The following is a 26,852-nucleotide window of genomic DNA, read 5'->3' as shown; positions in this document are numbered from 1 at the left end:
TGCCGTGTAGTTCCCGGCACCAATACAAAAAAGAATAGGACCACTCCATCTCTTTCCCATGGATGTCGTAAAAGGCGACTAAGGGATAGGCTTAAAAATTTGGGTTTCTTCTTTTAGGCGATGGGCTAGCAACCTGTCACTATTTGAATCTCAATTCTTTCATTAAGCCAAATAGCTGAACGTGGCCATTTAGTCTTTTCAAGACTGTTGGCTCTGTCTACCCTGCAAGGGATACAGACGTGACGATATGTATGTATGAATAGATATAGCCTTACCCTTAATCACCGTTAACGACATCCATGGTAAAGAGATGGCGTGATCCTATTCTAGTGCAGTGAACCGGGCCCCGCGGAATAAGTGACTATTTTTAAGGTATATTATGTACTTAATGGATGTTAGGAAAAATTGTCCTAACTTATATGAAATTTGCACAATAAATAGAAATCAATCATGGCGTATCATAGGCTTAGCAAAGTCTATTAAGTTATTCATGGGAAATTGTATAAGACTTTATAATAGGTTGCCGGAGTGTGTTCTTGATGTGCCTGACCGAAATCAAGAAAAAGGCTTAATTGACAAAAACATCTGGTTTGAGCTTGGCGCAAAACTTCTTGATTACACACAAATATACACATATCGTCTATATCCCTTACGGGGCAGATAGAGTCAACAGTCTCGAAAAGTCTGAAAGGCCACGTTCAACTGTAGATATGGCTAATGATAGGATTGAGATTCCAGGTCGTTGTGTAAGTTATCGATCGCCTAAAAGAATCTCAAGTTTATTAGACTTTCCCTTGATACACTTATACAAGAGAGCATGGAAGCTTTTTGTAAAGAATATAGGAGTAGGTATAAATCAAAATACGTTACACTCTGTATGCACAAAGATTTTATTTAAATTGGACATTCCATTTTTGACATTCCAACAACTTTTATTACTTTAAATGAAATCAATTCGTCATAACAACATATGAAAATATTTTCCCTTATCCACATTTCTAATTATAAGTTCGGATTATTGTGAAGTTGATGTGGTTGAAAAAATTCTATTTTATAGTGCATTTTATTACCGCTTCTTCTACACTGACGGTGACGATTTATTCGACGCCAACCAATGTTGTGGAACCAAAAAATGTGGCAACCAAAAGTTATGTTTGAAATATCATACAATGATGCATTAACAATTTACATTTCATTTTCACGTGGACTTGTGGCGAGATCTCCTAACGTCACATACCACCAGCCAATCACAGCGCTTATGCTAAATCGCACAAGCACAATTTCCATGGATACATACATTCATAAAATCACGCCTCTTTCCCGGAGGGGCAGGCAGAGACTACCTCTTTCCACTTGCCACGATCTCTGCACACTTCCTTTGCTTCATCCACATTCATAACTCTCTTCATGCAAGCTCGGTGGTTTCGGGTACTTTTGACCTAACCCTTTACCAGGACGTCCTTAATTTGATCAAGATAGGTCTTCCCACTCCGACCTTTCCCTCCACACTCTCCTCGTATATCTGCTTAGTCAACCTGTTTTCATTCATCCTCTCCACATGACCAAACCATCTTAACATACCCTTTTCTATTCCTGTAACTACATCTTCTTTCACATCACAACATTCCCTTATCACGCTGTTCCTTGTCCATGGATTGGAGGATATATACCTACAACCTCAGAATCACCATTGTCAAGTGACGACGGAGAAGGTTCCCAAGGCAACAGAAAATCTTGGAGACGGTCGAACCTGAACTATCGCTCCTGCTACCAACTTATCGTGACGTCACAAAGTGGGCACTTATGCTCTTAACACTTGTCGAAATAGACCGAGCTAACTATACGCTTCGATGTTTACCGCAACAATGTCACGCGACAAACTAGACATATTATGCCTATTATTTTGTCATCCAGTTCCAGCGACCAAGATCTGCTCATCTGCAAATGAAACAAGGATTTGGTTTGTAATAGAGGTACATACATTACATTTGTTTGAATACTAACCGATGCTTTTACGTTAAACATCGTGAGGAAACCTACTCTGATCTAATATGGGTTTATGTTCCGTTGCTAAGGTTGTAACGGTCAGATGGGAGTCGCTGCGTATAAAAACCTGACACACCCAATCCAGGATCCATGGTCATTGCCGCACCCCGGGCTCTAGAGTGGTGAAGATGTAACCGGGAATATAGTAGGACAAGACTACTTATTATGCCTTTTACCCTATGTTAATAAACAACGCTCACCTGCACACGCATTCGCAGTCTTGTAACTCGGAATATGATTCAACAAGCTCCCGGGTGATGCTTTCCCATGTGATAGCTCAAAGAGGCAGTTTGCACGAACTTCTCGCCGCATATTTTGCACACCCTCCTTTTATCGCCGAGGTGAATCTTCATGTGCTCCCGCAACGCGTCTTTCCTCGGATACATCTTCTTGCACACCGTACACTCGAACTTCTTGACTGGATTGTGACTTATCATGTGATTCTTCAATTGAGGCGCTCCGAAGAACTTCGCCCCGCAAACCGTACAACATACATTGCGTTCTTTCAAATGCACTTTCCTCTGGTGCAGCAACACGTTGTTTTTTATCACACTCTTGTAATCACACGCACCACAGCTATGCATAAACCCGTGCACTTCAGCTCTGTGACGCGCCAAAACGTACGGCCCGAGCACGGCTGGACAATCAGGGCACTTCTTCGTCTTATGTTTCGCCTCGATGTGACCTTTCAATTTCATTTTCCCTAAAAACTCTTTGTTACAAAAATCGCACACGTGTTTATCGGCCGGTTTCAGTTCGTATTTGTTATTGATTTTCACCTCCTCCATTCCATGGTTGGCGAGCAAGTGCCTCTGCATCGGTGTTCGACTTTTGAACGAGTCCGTGCAAAGTGGACATCCTAATATTGCTTTGCCCAAGTGATGAGTGATGATGTGGTTGAGGATGGCGGTTTTGGTCGGCCTCCTCTGGTCGCAGAGGTCGCAGCTGAACGTGGTCCTACCGTCTGTTCTGTGCTTAGTGAACTCTAACGGGACCTCCGGCGGGATCTTATCTGGAACGCAATTTTAATATCTTCTTCAGTATAATATTAAATTATAGAAATGTTATGCTATGTTGGTAAATTACTATATTATAGACCTTGACAGTTTTGAGCAAGGTGTTTGAGGATATAACAAATGCAACATTGTTTTAAAATCAACCACCCTTTTATGTCACAGAAAAAACACTCGTTACTCTTGTAACAGTAACTCACCCACTCGTTGTAAATTAGAGAATTTACGACGCGTGGGAGAGTTCACAGGATTCAGTATTCTTTTGCGATCGCTCTAAAGCGTTTGATTGCGTAGATCATTAGACACTTTTGTGAAAACTTCGTCATTATGGGCTTAAACACAAATCAATGGAACTAATGGCTTTCTATTTGACTGATGTGCTACAAACTGTAGTCATTAAAATAATGTCAAGTAATGCGAATCAAACATTAGAATAGGTGTTACTCAAGGCTCAATCTTAGGACCAGTCCTTTTCTTGGTGTCAATGACCTGCTGATGGCTTCTATGGTGTGAAAAACAGGTTGACATAGTGTTGTTTGCTGATAAACTTTGATATTAAAAATTGGATGGCTATAGCGAAAATGGCCAACCAACAATCTAATTTCAAATGCTAATAAGACTCAATGCATAAAATTTACCCTTCCAAATGTTAGACAGGTCAATACTGACATAGTACTAGAAGGTCAAAAATTAGGGTTTGGTGAAAATACAAAATTTTTAGGAAAAATATTAGATGCAAAACAGCAGTTGGGTACTCATATTTCTAAACTTTCCAATAGATTCAGCATTGCCGCTTACGTTGTTAGGAGAATCTGATAATTGACAGATGTAGTCCAATATAAATAAGGTTTTACTTTTATAAGGTAACGCGATTTACGGTTTAGACTAATACATTTGCCAATAATACCAATGCACTTTTCTTTGGTGTATCGCCATTATGGTTCTTATCGTACTTTCGTAATCACATGCTCCACAGCTATAATTTAATACGTGTACTTCAGCTCTGTGCTGCGCCAGAACGTTCGGCCCGACTACGGCTGTATAATCTGGACATTTTATTTTGGTTTTCTGACGTCCACCGAGCACCGCTCGGTCAACCAGCTGGTTGTGTCTTTGAATATAGAAATATGGCGTATGGTTCCCGGCTCTTTAAGAATAGGACCACTCCATCTCTTTCCCACGGATGTTGTAAGCGCTTAAGGGAATAACAGCACGTACATCTAGTGTGCAAGCCTTCATGCTATATGCTATATGCTTCATAACTGTAAGATCAGGAATGTTGCTGCTGGTTGCATACCTCATTTTCTCACGTCTGAAGCTCAATATCGAATGCATTATGGACTATATTAAATCGATTGCTGCTGAATATTTCAATGACTTCTTCTTCCTGGCTTTAGTCCCGGTTGCACCCTCATCACTCTAGGTAGACAGGAGCTCGGGGTATGCCTTTGACCATGGATTTTGGATTGGGTGAATCATCACTTGCCTGAATGTGCAGGTGTGTATCTAAACCATCCCGAGAATATACATGTATACAGTGTACTACAGAAATATAGTGGGTCTACAAAAAAAACTCCGAGAAACAATATATCTCACTTCTATAATAATGTAACTATAAAGAATTTCTATAACAAAAAAAAATATGTAAATGAAAAGGTGCATTTTGAGAATGTTTACTAGAAAAACATATTAAGGGCTTAATACCCTTTGATACGAGTATAAAGTTATTTCATAATCAAGATAATTTTACGTCCTTTACAGCACATTTGGAAATATACATTCTGAACCTAAAATATACGCACAACAAATTAGTAGGAACTGTTGAACGCGGCTAAAGCATCGGTGACATGACGAGTGAAACGCGTGAAAAGTGCGAATGGAGACACAGGTTCAAATGACCCTTCTCAGTTAAGTACATTAGTTTGAGTGCTAACCGATGCTCACGGTGAGGGAAAACATCATGTGGAAACCTGCACATTCAGGCAACTGAATGTCAAACTAGAGGGAAAATATCGTGTGGAAACCTGCACATTCAGGCAACTGGATGTCAAACCAGGGTAAGGTTTAGATTTTCCCCTGCAAAGGTTGTGGAGTTCAGATAAGGGTTTGCTTCGTGAAAATACTGGACTCACCCAATCAAGGATCTCCAGAGAAGTGAGAGTGCAGGAACTGAAGCCAGTAGGAATAAGCTGTAGGGTCGATAAAACAAAGGCATGCTTTTTGCAAGCCCACTAATTTAAAAAACAAGATACAAATTCTAATACAATAACTTTATTTTACAAAATGTAACGTCAGTCTGCACAAATAAACACATGTTACTGATATAACGTTAAAGTTACACCCGTATATAAAGGAGTCAGCCTGTCTGATATTTTTTTGTGATATGAAACGAGATTTAATTTCTCTGAACTTATTAGGAGTGGACATGCAACGTGGTATGTATTGACAGCGTTGTAGTTCTACCGGTTTAGGCTAGATGGCGTTGTTATAAAAACCCAAGTAATTGCATGGCGTATCTATATATTTTTAAACAATTTATTGGTCGATTTTAATTAACTATTAAATTAATTTAAGTAACAAATGTGATGATGGTGCGGAACCCTAAGTACGCGAGTCCGGCTCGCACTTAGCTCGTTTTTTTGCTACTTAAAAATCAATTAATTTCATTAAAAAAAACTCAAACATTTTGTAACATTACATAATGGCATTTACATCAACTTATTGTAACGTAACTATCAAAATATATAATTTTTAAGATATATTAATATCTCTTGCTATGTTTAAAAAAAAAAGTATTTTTAAATTACAAAATTAACTTATATCCTACTTTATATATAATTCATATGTATTGCAATGTCTTTGTTACAATAAAATATCTTTATATAACTTAAAAGCATATATGTTCACGATAAAACAAAAGTAACATTTTAATATTGGTACAATATTTTGGGTCGCTGCATCGTATTATTTTAAACGAATTCCTTCAAAATACATACTAGATTCTCAGACGACCGCACTTTTGTACGTCAAATTAAAAGACATTAAAAAAGAATCTTATTTTTTTTTTTCAATAAAGTACACAATCCTCAGATACAAAACTCAGTTCATTGTGAACGAATGTGTGCCTTAATATTACAGTATTAAGATCCATTTTCGAACGGACAGACATAATTTGTTCAATTCGGACACTCTCTCGACGTGATTGTTCGTTTATAGAAAAAAAAAATTGCTCAGAAATTCACTTCAGGGTGGTACTTCGTCATGTGATAATTCAGACTAGCCTTCTGCACAAACGCCTGACTGCACACTTTACAAATCTTCCTCCTGTCGCCCGTGTGAATCCTCTCGTGCAAATCCAAATTGGTTTTCCTCAAAAACGACTTCCTACAGAACCTACAGTGGTAGTCTTTCACAGTTTTATGCTTAACCTTGTGTTTGTATAAACCCTCGAAGCTGAATGACTCGTAGTCGCAAAACTCGCACTTGTGTTTCTCGCCTAGCATATGAAAGTTGTTAATGTGTTTCCTCAGCTGCACTTTCGTGTTGAACGTTCCTTTGCACGCGTTACATTTGAACCTGTCGTCGATATTGTGTTCTTGCAGTTTGTGTACAGTCAGAGGCGCGGCCGTCATGAATTTGGCAACGCAATAGGGACATGTGAAACGCGGTATTTTGTAGTGTTTGTTTTTTACGTGGCAGCGGAGTGAAAAGAATTTCGTATAGGTTTTGTCGCAGCGGGCGCAATGGTAGACGTCGCCGTCGCGCCAGTAATCCTCATCGGTAAGGCGAAACGCAGGCATGGTGCCTGAAGACAGAAAAAGGCAATATATTTGAATGCGTTCGTTTTAATTTCTCTTTGTAATATTAATTTGATTGTAAATTATGTTTATAGGTAGATATCATCAATGAATTTTTAAAATTATCGCGAGACCATTACGTTTGGCAGTTAAAAAATGGACCATTAAAATTGGTTAAAATATAATCATCAATTATACCTATTTGAGATGAATAATCAATGAAGCAAGTATATCTACGTGTTTGTTACCATTAGAAATACATTCGTTTTCATCATCCGCTTCCACATCAAAAAAATGTACAGTCAACGGCAGATAAAGTTGACTCCACAATGGCTCAAGTCCGTATATAAATGTCATTTTTCTCGGCTGTAGGCCATTTACTCCGATATGACGAGTTTTTAAAAATTATAGAATAAGGATAAATTAATGGAAAGATAGGTAGAGGAAGACCAAGAATAAAATATTTTGATCAAATAATAAACGTTACAACATACCAAAATAAATGAAATGTACAGAGAAAGAGATTAACGGAAGAAGATCCACTTGACTCCACCGACAAGAGTTAGCTCTTAAATTTAAGAAGAAGTTGACTATTCACTGAGCGTACTATTATATAGTTTTATGGGTTACACGTCTAGTTGCCTGACAGTGCCAGATTCCTCACTTGTCCACGTGAGTGACAGAAACCACGGCCTCTCATTCGGTTTCAGACGAAAAACTATCTTTGGTCGGACTCTACGAAAAGCCCTGCGCATAGATAGTTTATCGAAGTTTGATTTATACTTTCTGTTGCTTCTATGTTGCCCAATATCTGGGACTAAGGCTGCCGTGTGGTTCCCCAGCACTTTAATAATAGGTCCACTCCATAGCTTCCAATAGATGTCGTACAAGGCGTCTAAGGGAATGTCTAATTGTCGTACAAGGCGTCTAAGGGAATGTCTAATAAACTTGGGATTCTTCTTGTAGGCGATTTTCTTATTTTATCTACATATATCTATTTGACGAAATATTCGTATTGTAATCATTCGTTTTATATTCATTCACATTTTTCAATGTAAACAATGTGCATTCATCCACGATGTAGATTTAAAAGATCTGTATTTGTAAATTGACGTCCGGTGAAAATACTGCAGTGTAGTTTGTTCCGCTTCTTCTAATATCAATAGTCTAAGTCTAATAAGTGGTTCCTTGCATCCAATTTTGATAATAAATCTATTCTGTTCTAATAACTTTGTCGTACTTAATATAAAAATTATAAAAATGTATGTAAAGTGACAGAAGTTCTAAAAATTATACAATTTCGTTGATAACTTGCCATTATACGAGTAATATTACCACGTTTAAGTATTTCTTAGGCAATATTTAAACTCAATCAAATAACGACCTTAATAACACTTGTATTAAATTGAAAATCGAAAAACAATAAGTAATCCCCTATCTCGCTCATAATAGTTGTCCAATAGCGAACAGTTCAGTTCGGGGGTTCAAATGGTGCGCTCTGATTGGCTCAAATATTTTCGCGCCATAAAAAAATTTACTTCGGCGCCGGCCTTTGTAACTTATAAAATAAATAAATACAAATTATTCAGATTGAGTTAGCATCGAAGTAAGTTCGAGACTTGTGTTACGAGATACTAACTCAACAACAATAAATACTTGTATAGATAAACACCCAGGACCCTGGCCAATCAGAAAAAGTTCTTTCTCATCATGCCCTGGCCGGGATTCGAACCCGGGACCTCCGGTGTCACAGACAAGCGTACTACCGCTGCGCCACAGAGGCCGTCGAATTGGTACTTAATACAGAATTCGAATTCATATATGTGTTGGCGCGGTGGTTTTATCTTTCCTCTGAAACACCGGTCCCGGGTTCGATTCCCGGTCAGGCCTCATGACTTGACCTTTTCTTCAAACACTTAGTAAAAGTTTCTGAGTTAGTCTCGTCTGTAAAAGGCGACTAAGTCGCGAATTGTGGATAAGCCGAATACGTCCTTATTGTAAATGCGACTGCAGAGAATCTTGACCTCGTATTATTTTGTATTGGTGTTCAGAGTAATATTACACTTCATATCATCATCTAAAATTATATTTTACAATTTTTCCGTCTGGTCTTTCGATTTAAGTCTACCTAAGTACTTAATCTGTGCAATAAAGTTTTAATAAACAGAGGCCATGTTTCTCTGCAGGCGAGTGTACATGGTGATGCATTATGAAGCTTTCTGGGATGAAAACGGCACAGTTTACAATAAAGGTAATAATTTTCGTACATATTTTATCAAAAACCTTCCGATATTTCCCCGAATTGAAGGCGCTGTCACAAACAGCATACACCCCCCACCCCCCTTTTTTTTTAAATTTACATTCCTTTCAATATACAACTCGATTTACAAGACACCCTGTATCTATAATATGCTTGTTATGCGCGGCGTTGTTCGCTGTAGGTACATACTCGCGTCATAATATATTAATTGGCGTCTAAGGGATAGGCTTAAATACTTGGGAATCCTTTTTTTGGGCGATGGGCTAGCAACCTATCACTATTTGAATCTCAATTCTATCATTAAGCCGAACTGCTGAATGTGGCATTTCAGTATTTTCAAAACTTTTGGCTCTGTCTACCCCGCAAGGGATGTGATTATGTGTATGTATGTTTCCGTGCACATGGCGTAGCATTTGCTAATTGGCGGGAAATTTGAATTAGTGAAAGGGGGAATACGGAATTATTTGAAAACGTAATCATAGAGGATTCCCCGATACTCCCGCGGGACCTCCATAGTATTCACATTGCCTGCAACCAGTCCCAGAAGACTCCACAATAATCGAACCACCACAGATTAAAAAATTAAATAAGACACCTACCTTTCTTACTCCCGTTCTCAAGTGCCACATTCTTTTTCTTAGCTTTTGGCTTAGATTTGATCTTCGGCTGTGTTTTTGTATCTTTCAACGCCGCTCTCCTGGAGCGGGCGCTCCTCCTCTTGGTTTCCGCCTCCGGTTGCTCATTACACAATTCTGTAAATGACAATTTACATACATATGGTCACGTCTATATCCCTTGCGGGGTAGACAGAGCCAAGAGTCTTGAAAAGACTGAATGGCCATGTTCAGGTATTTGGCTTAATGATAGAATTGAGATTCAAATAATGGCAGGTCGCCAGCCCATCGCCTAGAAAAGAATCTCAAGTTTCTAAGCCTATCCTTTAGTCGCCTTTTACGACATCCATGGGAAAGAGATGGAGTGGTCCTATTCTTTTTGTATTGATGCCGGGAACCACACGGCTATGACAATTTAACACCATCACCAAATGACAATTTAAATAAATAAATACATCATATACGGGACAAATTACACAGATTGAGTTAGCCTCGAAGTAAGTTCGAAATTTGTGTTACGAGATACTAACTCAACGATACTATATTTTATAATAAATACTTATATAGATAAACATCCAAGACCAATCAAGATTTAAGATCAATCAGAGAAAGTTCGTTTCTCATCATGACCTGGCCGGGATTCGAACCCGGGACCTCCGGTGTCAGAGACAAGCGTATTACCGCTGCGCCACAGAGGCCGCCAATTTACTTTGTACAACGAGATCTAAGTAGCTCAGGCAGATGCCGACTCGGCCGATTACGCGCCAACACAAATATAATACATACATACATATAGTCACGTCTATATCCCTTGCGGGGTGGACAAAGCCAACAGTCTTGAAAAGCCTGATAAGCCACGTCCAGCTTTTTGGCTTGATGATATAATTGAATTTATAATCACTTAGTCGCCTTTTACAGCATTCATGGTAAAGAGATGAAGTCAAAGGCCCTTTTTTTTCTGTTGGTGCCGGGAACCACACGGCAAAGTATAGGATACTATATAGATCCTTGTCAGAGCCAACCTCTGCCTACCCCGCAAGGGATATAGACGTGATTATATATTATGTCATCCTATACGTACCAATATCTATTTTCAATTCGCATTCAGTTTCATCACCACCAGGGGCATCATCGTGGACATCATCATTGCCAGCTGCTTCATCGTCATCATTGTTGAAGACATCAGCGACATGGCCGGTGTCCATCGATTGTTCTGGAACATACATACATACATACATATTATGGTCACGTCTATATCCCTTGCGGGGTAGACGGAGCCAACAGTCTTAAAAATACTGACTGGCCACGTTCAGCTGTTTGGCTTAATGATAGAATTGAGATTCAAATAGTGAAAGTTTGCGATACCATCGCCTAAAAGAAGAATCCCAAGTATATAAGCTTATCCCTTAGTCGCCTTTTACGACATCCACGGGAAAGAGAAGAAGGGGTCCTCTTCTTTTTTTCTTTATTTGAATTAAAAGCTTTTATTTGAATAAAAGGTAACACGTACAGTTGTACACATATAGCTCTGTCCACCCCGCAAGGGATATAGACGTGACCATATGTATGTATGTATGTACAATTGTACATACAGTACCAAAATCTTTATAATATCAATGCGATCGGTTTGCTTGTTTTTTGTCGCAAATGCGAGAGCGAGCGACGTATTCTTTTCAGTGAGGCGCGCGCGCATGCCCGTTATCAAATCACCATCACGTAAACCTTGTCGATATCCCTTGCTGAGTAGACAGAGCCAACAGTCTTGAAGAGACTGAAAGGCCACGCGTTCAGCTATTAGATACATAGATAAAATGTTTGTGTTGTCTATTCGACTTATGATGGAATTGAGCCCATATCGTACACGAAGAATCGCAAGTCTATTAGCATTTCCCTTGGTCGCCTTTTACGACATCCAGCTGATATTTTTGTTTTTACACATATATATTTATTAGCTGTGCCCGCGACTTCATCTGCGTGGAATAGTTATTTTAAGCATCATTGAAGTCCTCAAGGATGAATAATTTACCCCGTTTTTTTCACATTTTCCTTTATTTCTTAGCTCCTAATAGTTGCAGCGTGATGTTATATAGCCTAAAGCCTTCCTCGATAAATGGTTTATTCAACACAGAATTTTTCAATTCGAACCAGAAGTTCCTGAGATTAGCGTGTTCAAACAAACAAACTTTTCAGCTTTATAATATTAGTATAGATTTACACATGTACGTACGTACATGGCTAGCTAAAAAGCTAATAATGAAATTGTTACATAGCTCTTACCATCTGTATCCGGTTCCTGTTTTATTTCCGTGTGTGCTTCCGCTAAAACAAAAAAATTGTTAGTGTGTAAATGTAGGACAAGTAGTAGGTATGATCATGGCAAGTAGAATGATGTAGTCTCTGTCTAACCCTCTGAAAAAGAGAGATGATTTGATGTGTGTTTGTACCACACACACACTCATGTCTTCATTCACTTAATGAGGTAGACAGATAAAACATTCTCGAAAAGACTGAAAGCCTACATTCCACTGTAGTTATTTCTATATAGCTGGGTTTTATAATGTAATTAGCGATCCACCCTGGCTTCGCACAGTTATTAATTACACGTATAAACCTTCCACATAAAAAAACTGTCCACAACTTGCCAAGATTAACGCATACATACAGACAAGAGTAAATAGAGGGCAGTTTATGTGTGTGTGGCGACATCTCTATACCACAAATCACAACAGCCAACGCGCAACGCTATCGTCCAATAACAGTGGAGTCTAAATCGCGCGAGCAAAGATTTCATGGATTGGAGGATATATAAAACCTATGATACAACATCGTCTGTCGCGCGGTTCCCCAGGCATCACACTTAGCCTGGCAGAAGATCTTCCCTTTGGTGGCGGTCGAGCTGAATCATGGCTCTCATTTCATGTGACTGTATGTTTATTACCTTTAATAATGGCTCCTTCTGCATACATGTCTTGGAAGATACGCTCACACTCCCTGATCTGAAGCTTGAAGACTGTGGCATCTTTTAAGTGCACAATGCAGGCGTCGCATATTGAGTATGTGCTGGAATGTAGAGGCTCTTCAACAGAAGTTATCTAGGGGAAAGATTTGTTTTCAATCACTCTAATAATTTCATGCTCCATAGCTACTAATATAGGTGAATATAATATATAACTTCATGAAATTTAGCAGATATGATGTGGAGTATGGTGAAAGACATATCTTATTCAGAATAACACTTATGCAATTATTTAACATGAATAAGATTATGGAATGAGGCATAAATACAAATGCTCAAAATAAGTTTCTCTACTTTGGCGGATGGATGAAAACATTGTCTCTAAAATTAGTCTACTTACTCTAATACCCAAAGTTCGCCAAATTATATCTGAAAAGATTCCTTGTCTCTCTCCCACATCAAATACATCAGATAATTTCTGATATATCCCCTCGGAATGGCAACAACGGCACAAGTCTTTTTCAATCTTCCAAATTTCGGCCATCATATAGTTCAATTTAATAGCACTGTGTCACTGTAATCACTTATAACATAGCTAGTATAATAATCTTAATGTGTGTTTAACGTAGAGGACATAATGTCTTAAATTGTTACATATACCCATAACTTCTAAATGTCAGAAGCATTGAAAACAATTAAACAAAAACAGAAAACAACAGGCGGAGAGAAGACAGCCGTCCGGTCCGCGAGGCCATTTTAGATTTAGTTATTTGACATTTAGTTTGTCTTTGACATTTGGGCACAGGCATAGGCTATAGGGTTTAATCTTTATATTCAAAGGCCTTATAAGGGCTGATAAATAGGTTCATTTAGTGACAGGTTGATCCCAAGCTTATAAGCCTATCCCTTAGTCGCCTGTTACAACATCCGTGGGAATGCGACGGAGTGGTCCTATTCTTTTTTATTGGTGCCGGGAACCATTCGGCTTAAAAGTATTTAGATGCATGTAGGTCCCTACGACTACACGACTACGACCCTACACTAGCCTAAAGCCTGCAAGAGGAATTCCAAGTTTATAAGCCTGTCCCTTAGTCGTCTTTACTACTTTACGCGGAAAATAAGTTCTTATCTATACTTCTATACAAATATTATAAAGCTGAAGAGTTTGTTTGTTTGAACGCGCTAATCTCTCAAATTATTTTTGTGTTGAATTTTTTATCGAGGAAGTTTTTAGGCTATATAACATCACGCTACAACTATTAGGAGCGAAGAAATAATTGAAAATGTGAAAAAGAACGGGGAAAATTATTTATCCTCGAGGGCTACCGTTGCGTGCGCTGCGAAAACGGTTCAAGTTACCAAAAATATAGATATGTATGAAAGAAGAATAGTACAAAAATAAATGAAAACAGTTCGCATAATCAATTCCATAGGCGAAAGCTTAACGTTACATGCATACGTATAATCACGTTTTCATCCCTTACGGGGTAAACAGAGGCAACAGTCTCTTATAGACAAAAAGCCACGTTCAGCTGTATGGCTTGACATGGAATTGATTATTGTATTGATTTGAATTAATTGCTTAACGTAAAAATAATAAAATCAAAAGTTGATGTATTTACACAAGCTTTTCCTTGTATCGGGTTATACCAAATGAGTCACCCGTGATGCCGGCCTCCCACGGTCACGCCGCTTCGTCCGTGCCACAAAACATCCATACTATAAGTATCTTCTTACCAAAGTGGCCAGAGCAAGAATACGCCAATTTCAAACGTTAGTACCTAATATTATATGCTGTCTGTCTGTTAGGTTTTCACGGCTATACAGCCTTGATGAAATTTTTTGTCTTTTATAGTTAACTAGCGGTGCCCGCGACTCCGTCCGTGTGGAATACCTAGTTATTTTGGGCATCATCAAAGCCCTCAAGGGTGAATAATTTTCCCCGTTTTTTCACATTTTCCATTATGTCTTCGCTCCTAATAGTTGAAGCGTGATGTTATTATAGCCGTAAGCGTTCCTCGATGAATGGTCTAATCAACGCAAAAAGAATTTTTCAATTCGAACCAGTCCCTGAGATAAGCGCGTTCAAACAAACAAACTCTTCAGCTTTATAATATTAGTATAGATAAGTATCCGAAATAATAAATAGTATAAGTATGTGGATGAAGCAAAGGAAATATGCAGAGATCGTGGCAAGTGGAGGGAGGTAGTCTCTGCCTACCCCTCCGGGTAAGAGGCGTGATTTTATGTATGTATAAGTATCCGAAATCAAAGCTACTGCCATGCTACTGCTCATACAGGCTACTTTTAAAAATGTCAAATAAATAGAAACAGCCATGTGGCTAGCATCCAGCTTAAATGGCCTTCGAGTCTTGTAATAATGTAAGTAGTCTATTGTAAGGAAAAAATACTAAACATGTGTGTGAATGTTATGTCAGAAAGCATCAGTCCATATCCGCGAATTTGATAGTGGGATGCCGCCATTATATGGTATTGCATATCAGTTGCGTTATGTTTTTTCACATTTCTGAGTCATCATCCATCGTTGTTCAGTTTCGCACCTACAGCGGCATTTCATTTCATTCTACGTGTGTCTCGCAGTTAGTAAACATTTAATTAAGTGATTCAAGCAAGAACAGTTAATGTTATATTTTGCAAAATTCGCCGGTGCGAATTTCTTATTACTTAGGCATTTGAAACTTGAAACTATTTAATACAGCCGTAGTAAACGTGTTTTGGAGTGATACCTATAAGTTGGGTAAGTTTTACCAATTTTGTATAAAATCTTTGCTCTGTTTATAAATAACTACTTATCTACATAATTGTTCTTCAATAGAACAACGCGCCAGTAAATTTAGTCGGCACATTATTGAAAGTACTAAGAATTAAAACGGAATTAAGATCATAACTATTAGATTAGGACCATTTGTAATAATAGTGTAAAGAATAAAAAACTTGATACATAATCAATCAAACATTAAAATGTTTTTGTTCATAAATATTTTGCTAATCCAAGATGACCTTGAGATATCGCGGCAAATTTGAATTGAAGGCTGTTTAAGCAGTTTGCGTTGTGTGGAGTACTAAGGTAATGCCGATAACAATTCCAACTAATATTATAAATGCGAAAGCAAGTTTATTTGTTTGTCTAATCTTATTGAAATTTCGTGTACCTACCTTTATATAAAGGAGAAGAACATACATATTTTAATCCCTGTAAAAACTGTTGTTTCCGTGAGATTTGCGAAATACCTGTAAATATTCTTTTGTAGGTGGTGTTAAATTTGCAGGGCGAAACTGCGGGAAAAATCTCGTAAAGGGACCTATAAATTGACCGTGTATTATACACCTATGAAATTATACCTTTGAGTGTTAACATATTTACATACCTTCAGGCGTAGGGACTGTTGAAGGGGTAGAACAACGGAAATATTCGATGTTTTTATCTATAATTTTACGATTTCTGTGTAAAGCAGAAGAATCTTAAGTTTTTTACAATGAGCACGCGCACACCATTAACGGAAAAACCTTCGCTACCAAAAAAGCATGTAAATGTGCTCCCTTAGTCTATCCCCTTTTACGGCGATTCCTTTCACGAGAAAAATCGATTCTATTCAGAAGTATCGGGAACCACGCTAGAATCTATTATGATTCGCTGAAAATTAAAAGTTATTTATTGATAACTACCTATTCTCATTAACGTATGTTTTGTTCTAGGAATCAACTGCACCTACACACATACGCCTTCTTATTTGTTTTGGCGGTACACGGTCTGCGGCACACACACAACTGGAATTCACGTGACTTTTAATCAAGAGAGAAGAAATTAATTTAAAGTTTAATCAAGAGTTCCCACATTTCTTTTTTTGAAATTAATTATATATAATTAAGTCCTTGTATATGTATATGATCTAAGGCAAACGCACAAGAGGAATTCACTTGAAGCTTTACTTAGGAGAGATTTTTCTAAAGTACTTATTAAATAGATACATTTTAATTATTTAAGTGTGACAATTGTGCAAAACAGACATTTATTTCCTAGGTAAATATTAGACGCGCTGATTATTTAAGTTGATTAACTTGCAATTCCTTACTCGTCTTTAAAGACAGCCACGAAACTAGGTAATCTACTCTACAAAATGGTTAATTATTACATTTACGCTAAAGACTTCTCCGGCTCAACTGGAAATGTCCCTTATTATCACGCCAACGGCTTAAAAACTCTTAGGGATTTCAAAAATGATGTAGCTAAAATAAAAAAGGAACTATCAGACGCAGGAGATGTCACGGAATCTAAAATAATTTACTTACATTGGGGGGACAAGTGTTACGAAGTAGATGAACAAGTTACCGTTATAGCTTACAAACAACTTAGCGATGGTAATATGGGAACCGAGCCAGAATGTATTATTAAATTTCTAAAAAACAAAGACATATGCAATGACAGCAATAATATTAAACTGCTTTACATAATAACTGACGGCTTAATAGAATCTTCTAGTACACAACAATGTTTTAGGCTAAATGAAAATATACATTACGAAACTGTCGTATTCCACGCAATCAATAAATGTTTGGCTCAAATAGATCTTTCCGTGGCTGCGTCCTTTTTCAAAAGCCGCTGCATTATCTACCGTAATTATGAACTGTATGATAACATTAATATATCCGAAGAGTTCGACTATCCATATCCATACATACAATAAAACTGTAACTCAACTTTGTCTGTACATTGAAGATATTTAAGAAAAAAAATTATAAGGGGTCTTTTTAGGGTCAATAGAAGCCAAAACAATTTTTTTTAGAATTTTTGTCTGTCTGTCTGTCTGTCTGTCTGTCCGTCTGTCTGTCTGTATGTTTGTACGCGCATCACGCAAAATCTACCGAACGGATCTGAACGAAATTCGGCACAGATATAGTTAGTAACCTGGATTAGAATATAGGCTACTTTTTATCCTGAAATTCTATCCCAAGGGGATGAAATAGGGGGTGCAAGTTTGTATGGAACTTCGTCATTTTTGATTTGAATCGATATAAAAAGCTATAAATAATTATACATACATACATACATATGGTCACGTCTATATCCCTTGCGGGGTAGACAGAGCCAACAGTCTTAAAAAGGCTGAATGGCCACGTTCAGCTATTTGGCTTAATGATAGAATTCACATTCAAATAGTGACAGGTTGCTAACCCAACGCCTAAAAAAGAATCCCAAGTTTGTAAGCCTATCCCTTAGTCGCCTTTTACGACATCCATGGAAAAGAGCTGGAGTGGTCCTATTCTTTTTTGTGTTGGTGCCGGGAACCACACGGCACCATAAATAATTAATTCTTATGTTTATTATAATGAAAAATGATGATAATGATTAAAAAAATAGCATTTTATTGATTTAATTCATTATGCTTTGTTTATTGATTTAGTTCCCGTGGTTTAGGTATTTATTTTTTGACCACTCGATACGAGATGGCGCCTCATGAGAATTTAAGAAATAACACGATTGTAGCCGCCGGCAAAATTTTTAATTAATTAAGTTTTAATAAAGTAATTTTAGTTTCGCCAGTACTTACTTCCATTATTATACTTACCTTTTTTTGTCTTTAGAATTTATTCGTTTTTTAACAGCTGCGCCCCCGGGACTTTGCTTTTGTAGGAAAAATAAGTTATGTTCTATTCCAGGCATTATTCTTCCCGTGTACGTAAGTTTCATCAAAATCTATCCAGTTGAATTTGCATGATTGAATAGCATCCTCAAACACGCACTCACGTAGGCACATCTATTTTTTTGCATAATATTAGTTTATGTCAATGCAAGGCTCTTAATCTAAGCAATCTTTTTATGGAAGCGAAATTAACGTAGGCGAAGCCGCGGGCAAAAGCTATAGCAAAATAAACGTCGAAAACTTCGCATCAGAGAAAGATAATCTGAAATCTTACGTGAAATTAAAGTACATCAATAAATTCAAACACGACGCTCTAGCTCTACAAGAAATAAACAAATTGAAAAAATTACGAGACAGACTTTTCGTCGAATTGTCATCAAAGTCACCGAATGTAGTTAATTTGGATACCAAAGACAGAAATGTGTTTCAGCGCGAATTCACTAACACTGATTGGTATAAAAACCTTACATCTTCCGTGCAAAGTGAGAAAGTTGACATTGAAAAAGCTATTTCTACATTGATTAACTACATCGTGAGCGACACAAAATCATATTCGTTTGACGCGTTGAAATTTGATATGAAATTCGATAAGCCGATAGAAGAAGAGCCTATAATTGATGTAAACTTTTCAGCTGAACAAGAGATAGAATTCCCCGACATTATTCTGGATGACGAGAAAGGGATACCTGTTATAATACTAACAGAACTCAACTTGCTGGACAAAATTATTTTTCATAAAACCAAAGAAAGTAATGATGTGTCGCCGGCCAGTTTTAATAAATTTAAAAATTCTATGGAGTGCCCGTTGTTTTTGCTGAACGACCCGGATATTAGCGAGTCGATAGGTTATTTTTATACATTGAATGTTTATAAGGAATTGTTGAAGAAAGATACTAAGACAGAACCTCGTAATAGAAGACCATTCCATGGTGGTCTGGTCATTATAGATACAGATGAATTTGACAGATATAACGATTATATCATATCGGCAACGTACTTTAATTTCAAAAAGATAAAATATAATATTGGTCTATTCTATTATATACTATGGAAGAATTGTGATAAAAAAGAATGGATGGATAGAAATGTTGTTGAGCATTTTAAGAAGTACGTAATGAGACGTATTAGTGATACAGTATGTAAGATTGGTCTCTCAGCTTTGCCGTTAGACCCCCAAGAGAACACGTCATTGCTAACTGCATTGTGGTACTGCGTTGATTTGTCATCTAGCTTATTTAAAGATGATCCCGTAAATTTTATGCATGAACGCTTAAGAATGTTTTACGGCGTCACGGATTCTATGATCGAAATATTACGCCATTTTGATTATGATTTAGATGTAGACAAAATTCAAAAACGTAGAGATTTAATAAGACACGTAGCTATATTGAAAAGAATTCCAAATGGCCAAGAGAAAGTTTATTATTTGTTAGAAAGAATATTTAAGAACGTCAACGGTTTTCTTATAAGTGAAATTGACAAACCGTATAATCTGAACACACTCAACTATTTAAAATTGAATCACAAAGGCATGTTGCCCGATGATGTGATCAAAGAAAAAGTGCATTTAAACAATTATGTACATGTATTGCATTGCTGTGATTCACACAGGAAGACTGAAGATGGTAAATTTACATTTGAAATTTGCGATAAAACATACCGTCCATTTTTCACCATCGATGAAAATACGTCATATTATTCAAAACTAATCGAAGTTACTAAAAAAGTGGTTATTAATAACGATGATGATCCAAATACTATTAACATAAGTTATGATACAGTCGATTCATTGGAATTTGATAAAATTTTGGGATTGTACAAGCTGTTCATTCATTGCGTTATAGATACGAAAAAATATCCCACAATTGATGAATATGCCGAATATGTTTTAAAGAAAAAGAAATATCATGTTGATAAAGTAACAATTTTTCCAAATATTATTTATAGCGACATTGAGATTGTGTACTCTCGTTACCAAAAAATAGTTGTAAAGGTGGATGTGAGTGCGTTTATTAAAGTGGGCAAGACTTATGTGAGACGCTCTGACAGAGTTAAGGCCGAAGAGGTGATACAATTCAAAAACTTTTATCAAATAAACAAATTCATTGCGAAGGCGGAAAAGAAGGTTAATTTGAAAAAGGGAACTAAGTTAAACTAAATAAAACATTCCAAATGGACGATATAATAGTTGTTACAACACTGCAAAACGAAAAAATTATGTATAAGGTTTTTCTATTATATTTGTTTAATTTTCTAGTCATAATCTTGTTGGTACTTACTGACTTATATTGCTATTTTGGTAATTACATTTTTAATTCCACATAATTATTATACAATGTAAATTTTTGTCTGGTGATTCGTTATTCTTTAAGATACAAACTGTTGTATTTCATTATTAAATATATTTATTTTTATAAATGTGTTTTTTTTAAATAACAATAGACAAAAGAAATTAATGTTAAAAAAATAAATTAACCAATATATCACAAGAGCCTTGTGCATTGTTATTTTTAATGTCTTTTTATGTACGACAAAAAGTTTGTTATGTACAATAAAGTATTTACAAACAAACAAACAAAAGCCATGTCCAATCTGAAAAGATTGTGTATGTACATATAAGTACTTAAGTGACTGAGTTCAAAAATTAAAATAAATGCCATTTATTCAAACACAAACTAAAGTTGCATGCTTTTCCTCATTATCTAACAAATTCAAAGAATGTGACTACACGGATTGGGTGGCAACATTAGTCACCAATACAGAAAAAAAATCGGCGTGTGTTGCCATGTTGGTTACAGTTTTTAAAATCGGTTAGTCTTAAAATGTATTATTTTTTTTAAATAAGAAGTAAAATAGATAGCTTATTTCTCTGGTGAGAAACTCGCTCATTTGTGGTGGCGAGAAACCGACAAATAGAGCCTATACAAACTTCCTTGTGATTATCGCGAATTGGACAGGTTTTTTTAATTTAAAATCTTTATTGCATATCATACACCTACCTATATATGTTACTATATGCAACTATAGTAACCATTAAGCTGAACGGCTGAACGTTCAGCTGTTCAGCTTAATGGTCAAGACTTGGTTTTGTCTGCCCGCAAGGGATATAGACGTGATCATACGTATATGTTAAATCTAGATGTCACATTTCCTCTTAAATCACTCTGAGCAGAATCTATCATTTTCATGGCACCTCAGATGTGCCTTTAGAGTGTAACTTCTAGCGTACGCCTTACTGCAGAAATTACATGTGAATGCTTTCTCTCCGCTATGCTTCAACATGTGCTTCTTCAAGCCATAGTTAGTTATAAACGCCATTCCACACTCTAAACACTTCTTATTCTTGTGACCATGAGTCTGCCGCATATGGGTCGCCAAATAATGCTTAACATTATACTCTCTGTCACAAATCGGGCACACAAACTTATGCGTTATATTATGTACCTCGGACATATGCTTAATTCTATCGTTATAATGTTTCATAGGTTGTAAACATATATGACATTTCAATTGGCGTTTAGAATGCGCACTCTCCATATGATTCGCCTTCGAACTCTTGGTTTTTAATACTTTCCCGCACTCGTTGCAAGGGAAATCGCCGTTTTCGTGTGTACGTTTATGAATTTTCAACCTTTTCGTGTTCAGAAATGATTTACCGCATATATCGCATATGCAGTTAGCGTAATGCTCGTTCAGATGCATAGTTAGTGTCCTGAACACGTGGAACTCCTTTTTACATAAATGGCAAGAGAACGGACTACCGTCAACTTTGTAATCAGCTATGCATTCCTTATAAATAACTTTATTGTGAACGTCTACAAGATGGCGGCGCATCGACTCCACGTCTTCCAAATTCAAATTGCAAACACGGCATGCCAAATTCGAAATTTCAATTTGAAGCGAGCGCGGGTAGCGTTTTATTTTTTTTAATTCCGCCTTTATGTCAATGTGTGCTTGCGACGTGTGATCTCTGAGGAGGTTGATTTCCATGAAATCTTGTTGGCAGAAGAAGCATTGGAACCAGCTTTTGTGGTGTCTGAAGGGGCAGGCCGTCGTCTCAGTGAGAACAGTACAACAAGTTATCATGACGCGTTTGCGTTCAGAAACTTGTTTCACGCTTGCATTGACGAGCGGATGCACTGAAAAGAAACATGTTTTATGCAACATACGCAGTGATTCCTCTTTTACTGATATTTTTATGTCTGTTTCCCATAAGAATAGGTAGAGACTAGATTTCCTATTCAATTCCAAAGCTTGTTAGGCTTCGCTAAGTAAATAATGCTCAGTTCATTCCTCCTGGCTTTAGTCCCATATAGTTGTACATATTCTTCTAAATCCAATAACTGTTATGTCATTTGTTATATTTCTTTTTACGTGCAATAAAGAGTTAACAAACAAACAAATTACACCTCTCGTTTTAATCGGCAGCTATATAGAATTTATAGAATACTAACCTATTTTTTCCTCAGCGATATTTTTCATTTTATTTCTTAGCAATGATATGGGTGCATCAGAATCATATCCATCCGCTGTTGGTAGCTTCCTCTTTTGCGCCGCTTTATTTGTAGTTCTTCTCACTCTCCCTTTATTTGATTTAGTTTTGACTTTATGTGTTACGTTCAACGGTGATATACAGTCATCTGAAATAGAAAGAGATAGGTAAATATAAATTAATATAATAAATATATACGGGACAAATTACACTGATTGAGTTAACCTCGAAGTAAGTTCGAGACTTGTGTTACGAGATAACTACACTACGACTAACTCAACTCTACGATACTAAATTTTATAATAAATACTTATATAGATAAACATCCAAGACCCAGGCAAATCAGAAAAAGTTTTTTTCTCATCATGCCCTGGCCGGGATTCGAACCCGGGACTACTACCGCTACGCCACAGAGGCCATAGGTATACCATTAATATTACCTTACCTTTTTTCTATTGGTGCCGTGTGGTTGACTTAACCAATAGAAATAACAATAGGTACACTCCATCATTTTCCCATGGATGTCGTTAAAGGCGACTAAAGGATAGGCTTAAAAACTTGGGATTCTATGGCGATGGGCTAGCAACCTTTCACATTTGAATCTCAATTCTATCATTAAGCCAAGCCAAGCTGAACGTGGCGTTCAAGTCTTTTGATGACTGTCGGCTCTATCTACCCCGCAAGGGATATAGACGTGATTATATGTTACTAGCGAACCGCCCCGGCTTCGCACGGGTAGAATTTATACATATAAACCTTCCTCCTGAATCACTCAATCTATTAAAAAAAACTGTTATCAATATCCGTTGGGTAGTTTTAAAGATATACCAAAGCATACATACAGACGCGGGAAGCGATTTAGCTCTATACTATGTAGTGATGTACAATTTTCTGCCCCAGCGTGGCACGCACGAGGCCGTTTTTAATGCGCGAAAAACAATTGCTGTCTCGCTTTTGCGTTTAGCGCCACTTTCAAGCACAAAATTAGCGCCAATTAGAAAAGATACAGGTTTTTCCCAAATTCCGCGGGGAACTGTAATTTTTAACGAGATAAAAGTACTTATCCTATGTAGGTCTCCAGACTCTCAATCCTACTAATATTATAAATCCGAAAGTTTGCATGTCAGGATGTTAGTATGGATGTTTGTAACTCTTTCACGCAAAAACTACTGAACCGATTACGATATAATTTGGTATGTAGGTAGCTGAAAACCCAGAATGACATATAGGTAGGCTAATTTTTATCCCGGAGTTCCGGCGGGATTGATTCCACGCGGACGAAGTCGCGGGCGGCCTCTAGTAATACATAAATTTATACAAAAACTTTTTTTGCTTATGATACGGCACCATTTCTTGCTCATATGACGTTTTGCTAATAACATGTACTGCGTCTGAGCTATATTGATGCCATACTGGACTTACCATCGCTAAACATGGCGTCTTCTAGACCGTTTACAACACTTTGTTCTACCAGTTCAATATCAGTTTTAATTTCCACATCTGTGGAAGTTTTTTCTGAAAATTCAAACAATATTTAGCTGGGGTAATTCTCTAGTACCTGGGTGACAGAGCGGTGCTCCGTATACATTGGACATACTACAAAAAAATATTGAAAATAAAAATAATAATGTTGTTGGGGATTGAATTTAAGAACTCCAACATGAAAGTTGATTGCTCTGACCACTGGATCAATAATTTCAGACCGCTGGCGCCGAAATTACTGTAGTCCAAAACCATTCTATATTTTGAGTGAAAATATGGGAAAAACGAATTTTCTCAGATGTGGAACTCAGCTTGATCCATATTTTTTCACTTTATTCCTCTTTTGTAAACTTTATATAAGATCTTGTAGAATTAAAAATAAAAATATATTAATAGCATATCAGTTGAAAAAAAAAAAAACCAACCATTTCTGTTTCTCCAATATTCAGTGAACCGTGTGTCTGCTTGTAACACCTGCTCCCTGAAACTGTGAGCGCCCCTAAGGTGCTCCACACACAAACTGCAGACCATGTGGCTTGGACCCCACTCGGATAAATGGGATATCTGAAAATTAGTTTTTTTTTTAAGTTTAAAATAGAATAGATTTATTTTCAAAATTGGATACAAGGATGCACTCACATCATCATCACATTGTCATATCACTTAAATCTAATTATATCTACTATCGCTTCCAAAGCGCATGTGTAGAAGAAGCGGCAGAATAAACTACATTGCACTTAAATACACATGTATTGTAGATTTTTTTAACAATGAATATAGATGAAGCGATAGATTAAGGGAATTCTGCTCCTTGTGTTGTGTTTCTCAGTACTAAATGTCTTGACTCCGGAATCACCTCCTCCCGACTTTGGGTGGAAAGTTCAGATTGAATACCTTCATCAAAACATGCTTTCCCGGAGGCGTAGGCAGAGACTACCTCTTTCCACTTGCCACGATCTCTGCATACTTCCTTCGCTACAGAACACTACACTAGATTTAGAATAGGTAGGACTTTAAATATTTTTTCCCAAAAAGGTACCTACATAGGCAGAGACTGCATCTTCCCACTAACCACGATCCCGCATACTTCTTTCGCTTCACAATAAAATAAAACAATACTCACGGTAATTCCATAACACTGCTGTATCATATCCGCGAAAACTTCTTTCACCCCGACTTCTGAAATGTACGGAGCATTCATATCCCACGCTCCACAAGTGGACAAGCAGCATCTACATACGTCGGGCTGCGAAATCCAGCTTTTTAAGTTTTCTACAGACATTTTATTTATCTTTCTATTGATAGGGGAAAAAATAATCGGCTAAACATAAACAGACATGTAAAGTTTTGATTTGTTTATTTATTTTTTAAACGAGTGTTGACAGCCTACTTAAAAAAATGGTATGAAGGGAAAAAGCTAATCAGTAGAAAATAAAAATAACACAGTTGGAGCATACTTTTAAGATCTCATTGATAAAAATGTTCATACATAGATAGTCTCCGTCTACCCCTCCAGGAAAGAGACGTGATTTTATTTACTTAGTTTTACTTGTAAGTCTCCAATCACGGTAAAAGTAAACCATGCGCCAAAGTTCTCTGTCATTGTTTTTTATTTGCATAAAAAGGGAATCGCAAATCTGCACTTTTCTGTTTATTTTATAATGATGATTATTATTAAAATGGAAAAGGTAGAAGAAGGTAAGTCTACCAAAAAAAGTATGAATTTGGCAACACTTACAATTTTTTTACGGAACTGAACAAAATTTTAGTGCGATTGAATGCTCAGAAGGATTGAATGTCACTGACTAGGGATGTGTCATTGCTGATAAAAAATCGATTTTTATATAATCGATTTATTTTTTAAGTATGAAAAATCGATTAACAAATAATCGATTTTTCTTAAGAAAATTATCGATTTTATTATATTGATAGATTTTTCCTAATTTTTCAATTTATGTCAAAATAAACGCCATATAAATTATATCAATAGATTTATTCATTAAAAATAAACAATAGAAACAGTAAGTTCTTATATAATCAACACAAATTAAAGTTTTTAACAATCAAGTTTGAAAAATGATGTTTCAGCAACGAATAATGAATAAAATATCAACCGAATGTCGGTAAAATACTGTTCATCGACTAATTCCATCTAGAGAATGTTTGATTAAATAAATAAATAAATATAAATGTATACGAGACAAATTACACAGATTGAGTTTGCCTCGAAGTAAGTTCGAGACTTGTGTTGCGAGATGCTAACTCAACGATACTATAATTTTTTAATAAATACTTATATAGATAAACATCCAAGACCCAAGCCAATCAGAAAAAGTTCTTTTCTCATCATGCCCTGACCGGTATTCGAACCCGGGACCTCAGATGTCACAGACAAGCGTACTACCGCTGCGCCACAGAGGCCGTCTATAAAGTAAATTAATCATCTAAACTGTTTTAAGAGCACAGAAAGAATGCACAGATGGCGTTAATGTAATATTATGGAGCTATGATAGTATTCTTTGGCAGTTC

General features: G+C 36.8%; 3 protein-coding genes across 4 annotated transcripts; 1 reads left to right on the top strand and 2 right to left on the bottom strand.

The window, feature by feature from the left end:
* Positions 1-909: 909 nt before the first annotated feature.
* Positions 910-13,441, bottom strand: LOC106137526 (zinc finger and BTB domain-containing protein 11). 2 transcript variants are annotated; one of them, XM_013338371.2, is made up of 7 exons: positions 13,087-13,441; positions 12,669-12,822; positions 12,008-12,049; positions 10,812-10,943; positions 9,716-9,868; positions 2,247-3,058; positions 910-1,938 (listed from the first exon to the last, which is right to left on the bottom strand). In XM_013338371.2, exons 1-6 carry the CDS (start codon positions 13,231-13,233, stop codon positions 2,286-2,288), a joined length of 1,401 nt encoding a protein of 466 aa, XP_013193825.2. In that variant the 5' UTR covers positions 13,234-13,441; the 3' UTR covers positions 910-1,938; positions 2,247-2,285. The 2 variants fall into 2 exon arrangements, with proteins under 2 accessions (XP_013193825.2, XP_060809275.1); XM_060953292.1 differs by lacking the exons at positions 910-1,938; positions 2,247-3,058 and adding an exon at positions 4,723-6,864.
* Positions 13,442-15,198: 1,757 nt separating this feature from the next.
* On the top strand, positions 15,199-20,702 carry LOC106137521 (uncharacterized). Its single transcript, XM_060953089.1, has 3 exons — positions 15,199-15,444; positions 16,404-17,373; positions 18,530-20,702. Exons 2-3 carry the CDS (start codon positions 16,826-16,828, stop codon positions 20,505-20,507), a joined length of 2,526 nt encoding a protein of 841 aa, XP_060809072.1. The 5' UTR covers positions 15,199-15,444; positions 16,404-16,825; the 3' UTR covers positions 20,508-20,702.
* On the bottom strand, positions 20,287-25,661 carry LOC106137520 (zinc finger protein 724). The gene is made up of 5 exons (XM_013338363.2): positions 25,447-25,661; positions 24,749-24,887; positions 24,264-24,356; positions 22,804-22,989; positions 20,287-22,488 (listed from the first exon to the last, which is right to left on the bottom strand). Exons 1-5 carry the CDS (start codon positions 25,603-25,605, stop codon positions 21,509-21,511), a joined length of 1,557 nt encoding a protein of 518 aa, XP_013193817.2. The 5' UTR covers positions 25,606-25,661; the 3' UTR covers positions 20,287-21,508.
* Between the last annotated feature and the right edge of the window lie 1,191 nt (positions 25,662-26,852).

This window comes from Amyelois transitella, chromosome 31 (genome assembly GCF_032362555.1).
Source record: "Amyelois transitella isolate CPQ chromosome 31, ilAmyTran1.1, whole genome shotgun sequence".
Taxonomy (NCBI): domain Eukaryota; kingdom Metazoa; phylum Arthropoda; class Insecta; order Lepidoptera; family Pyralidae; genus Amyelois; species Amyelois transitella.
Note: the sequence above shows the minus strand (reverse complement) of the source record. Positions and strands in the feature narration are given on the sequence as shown.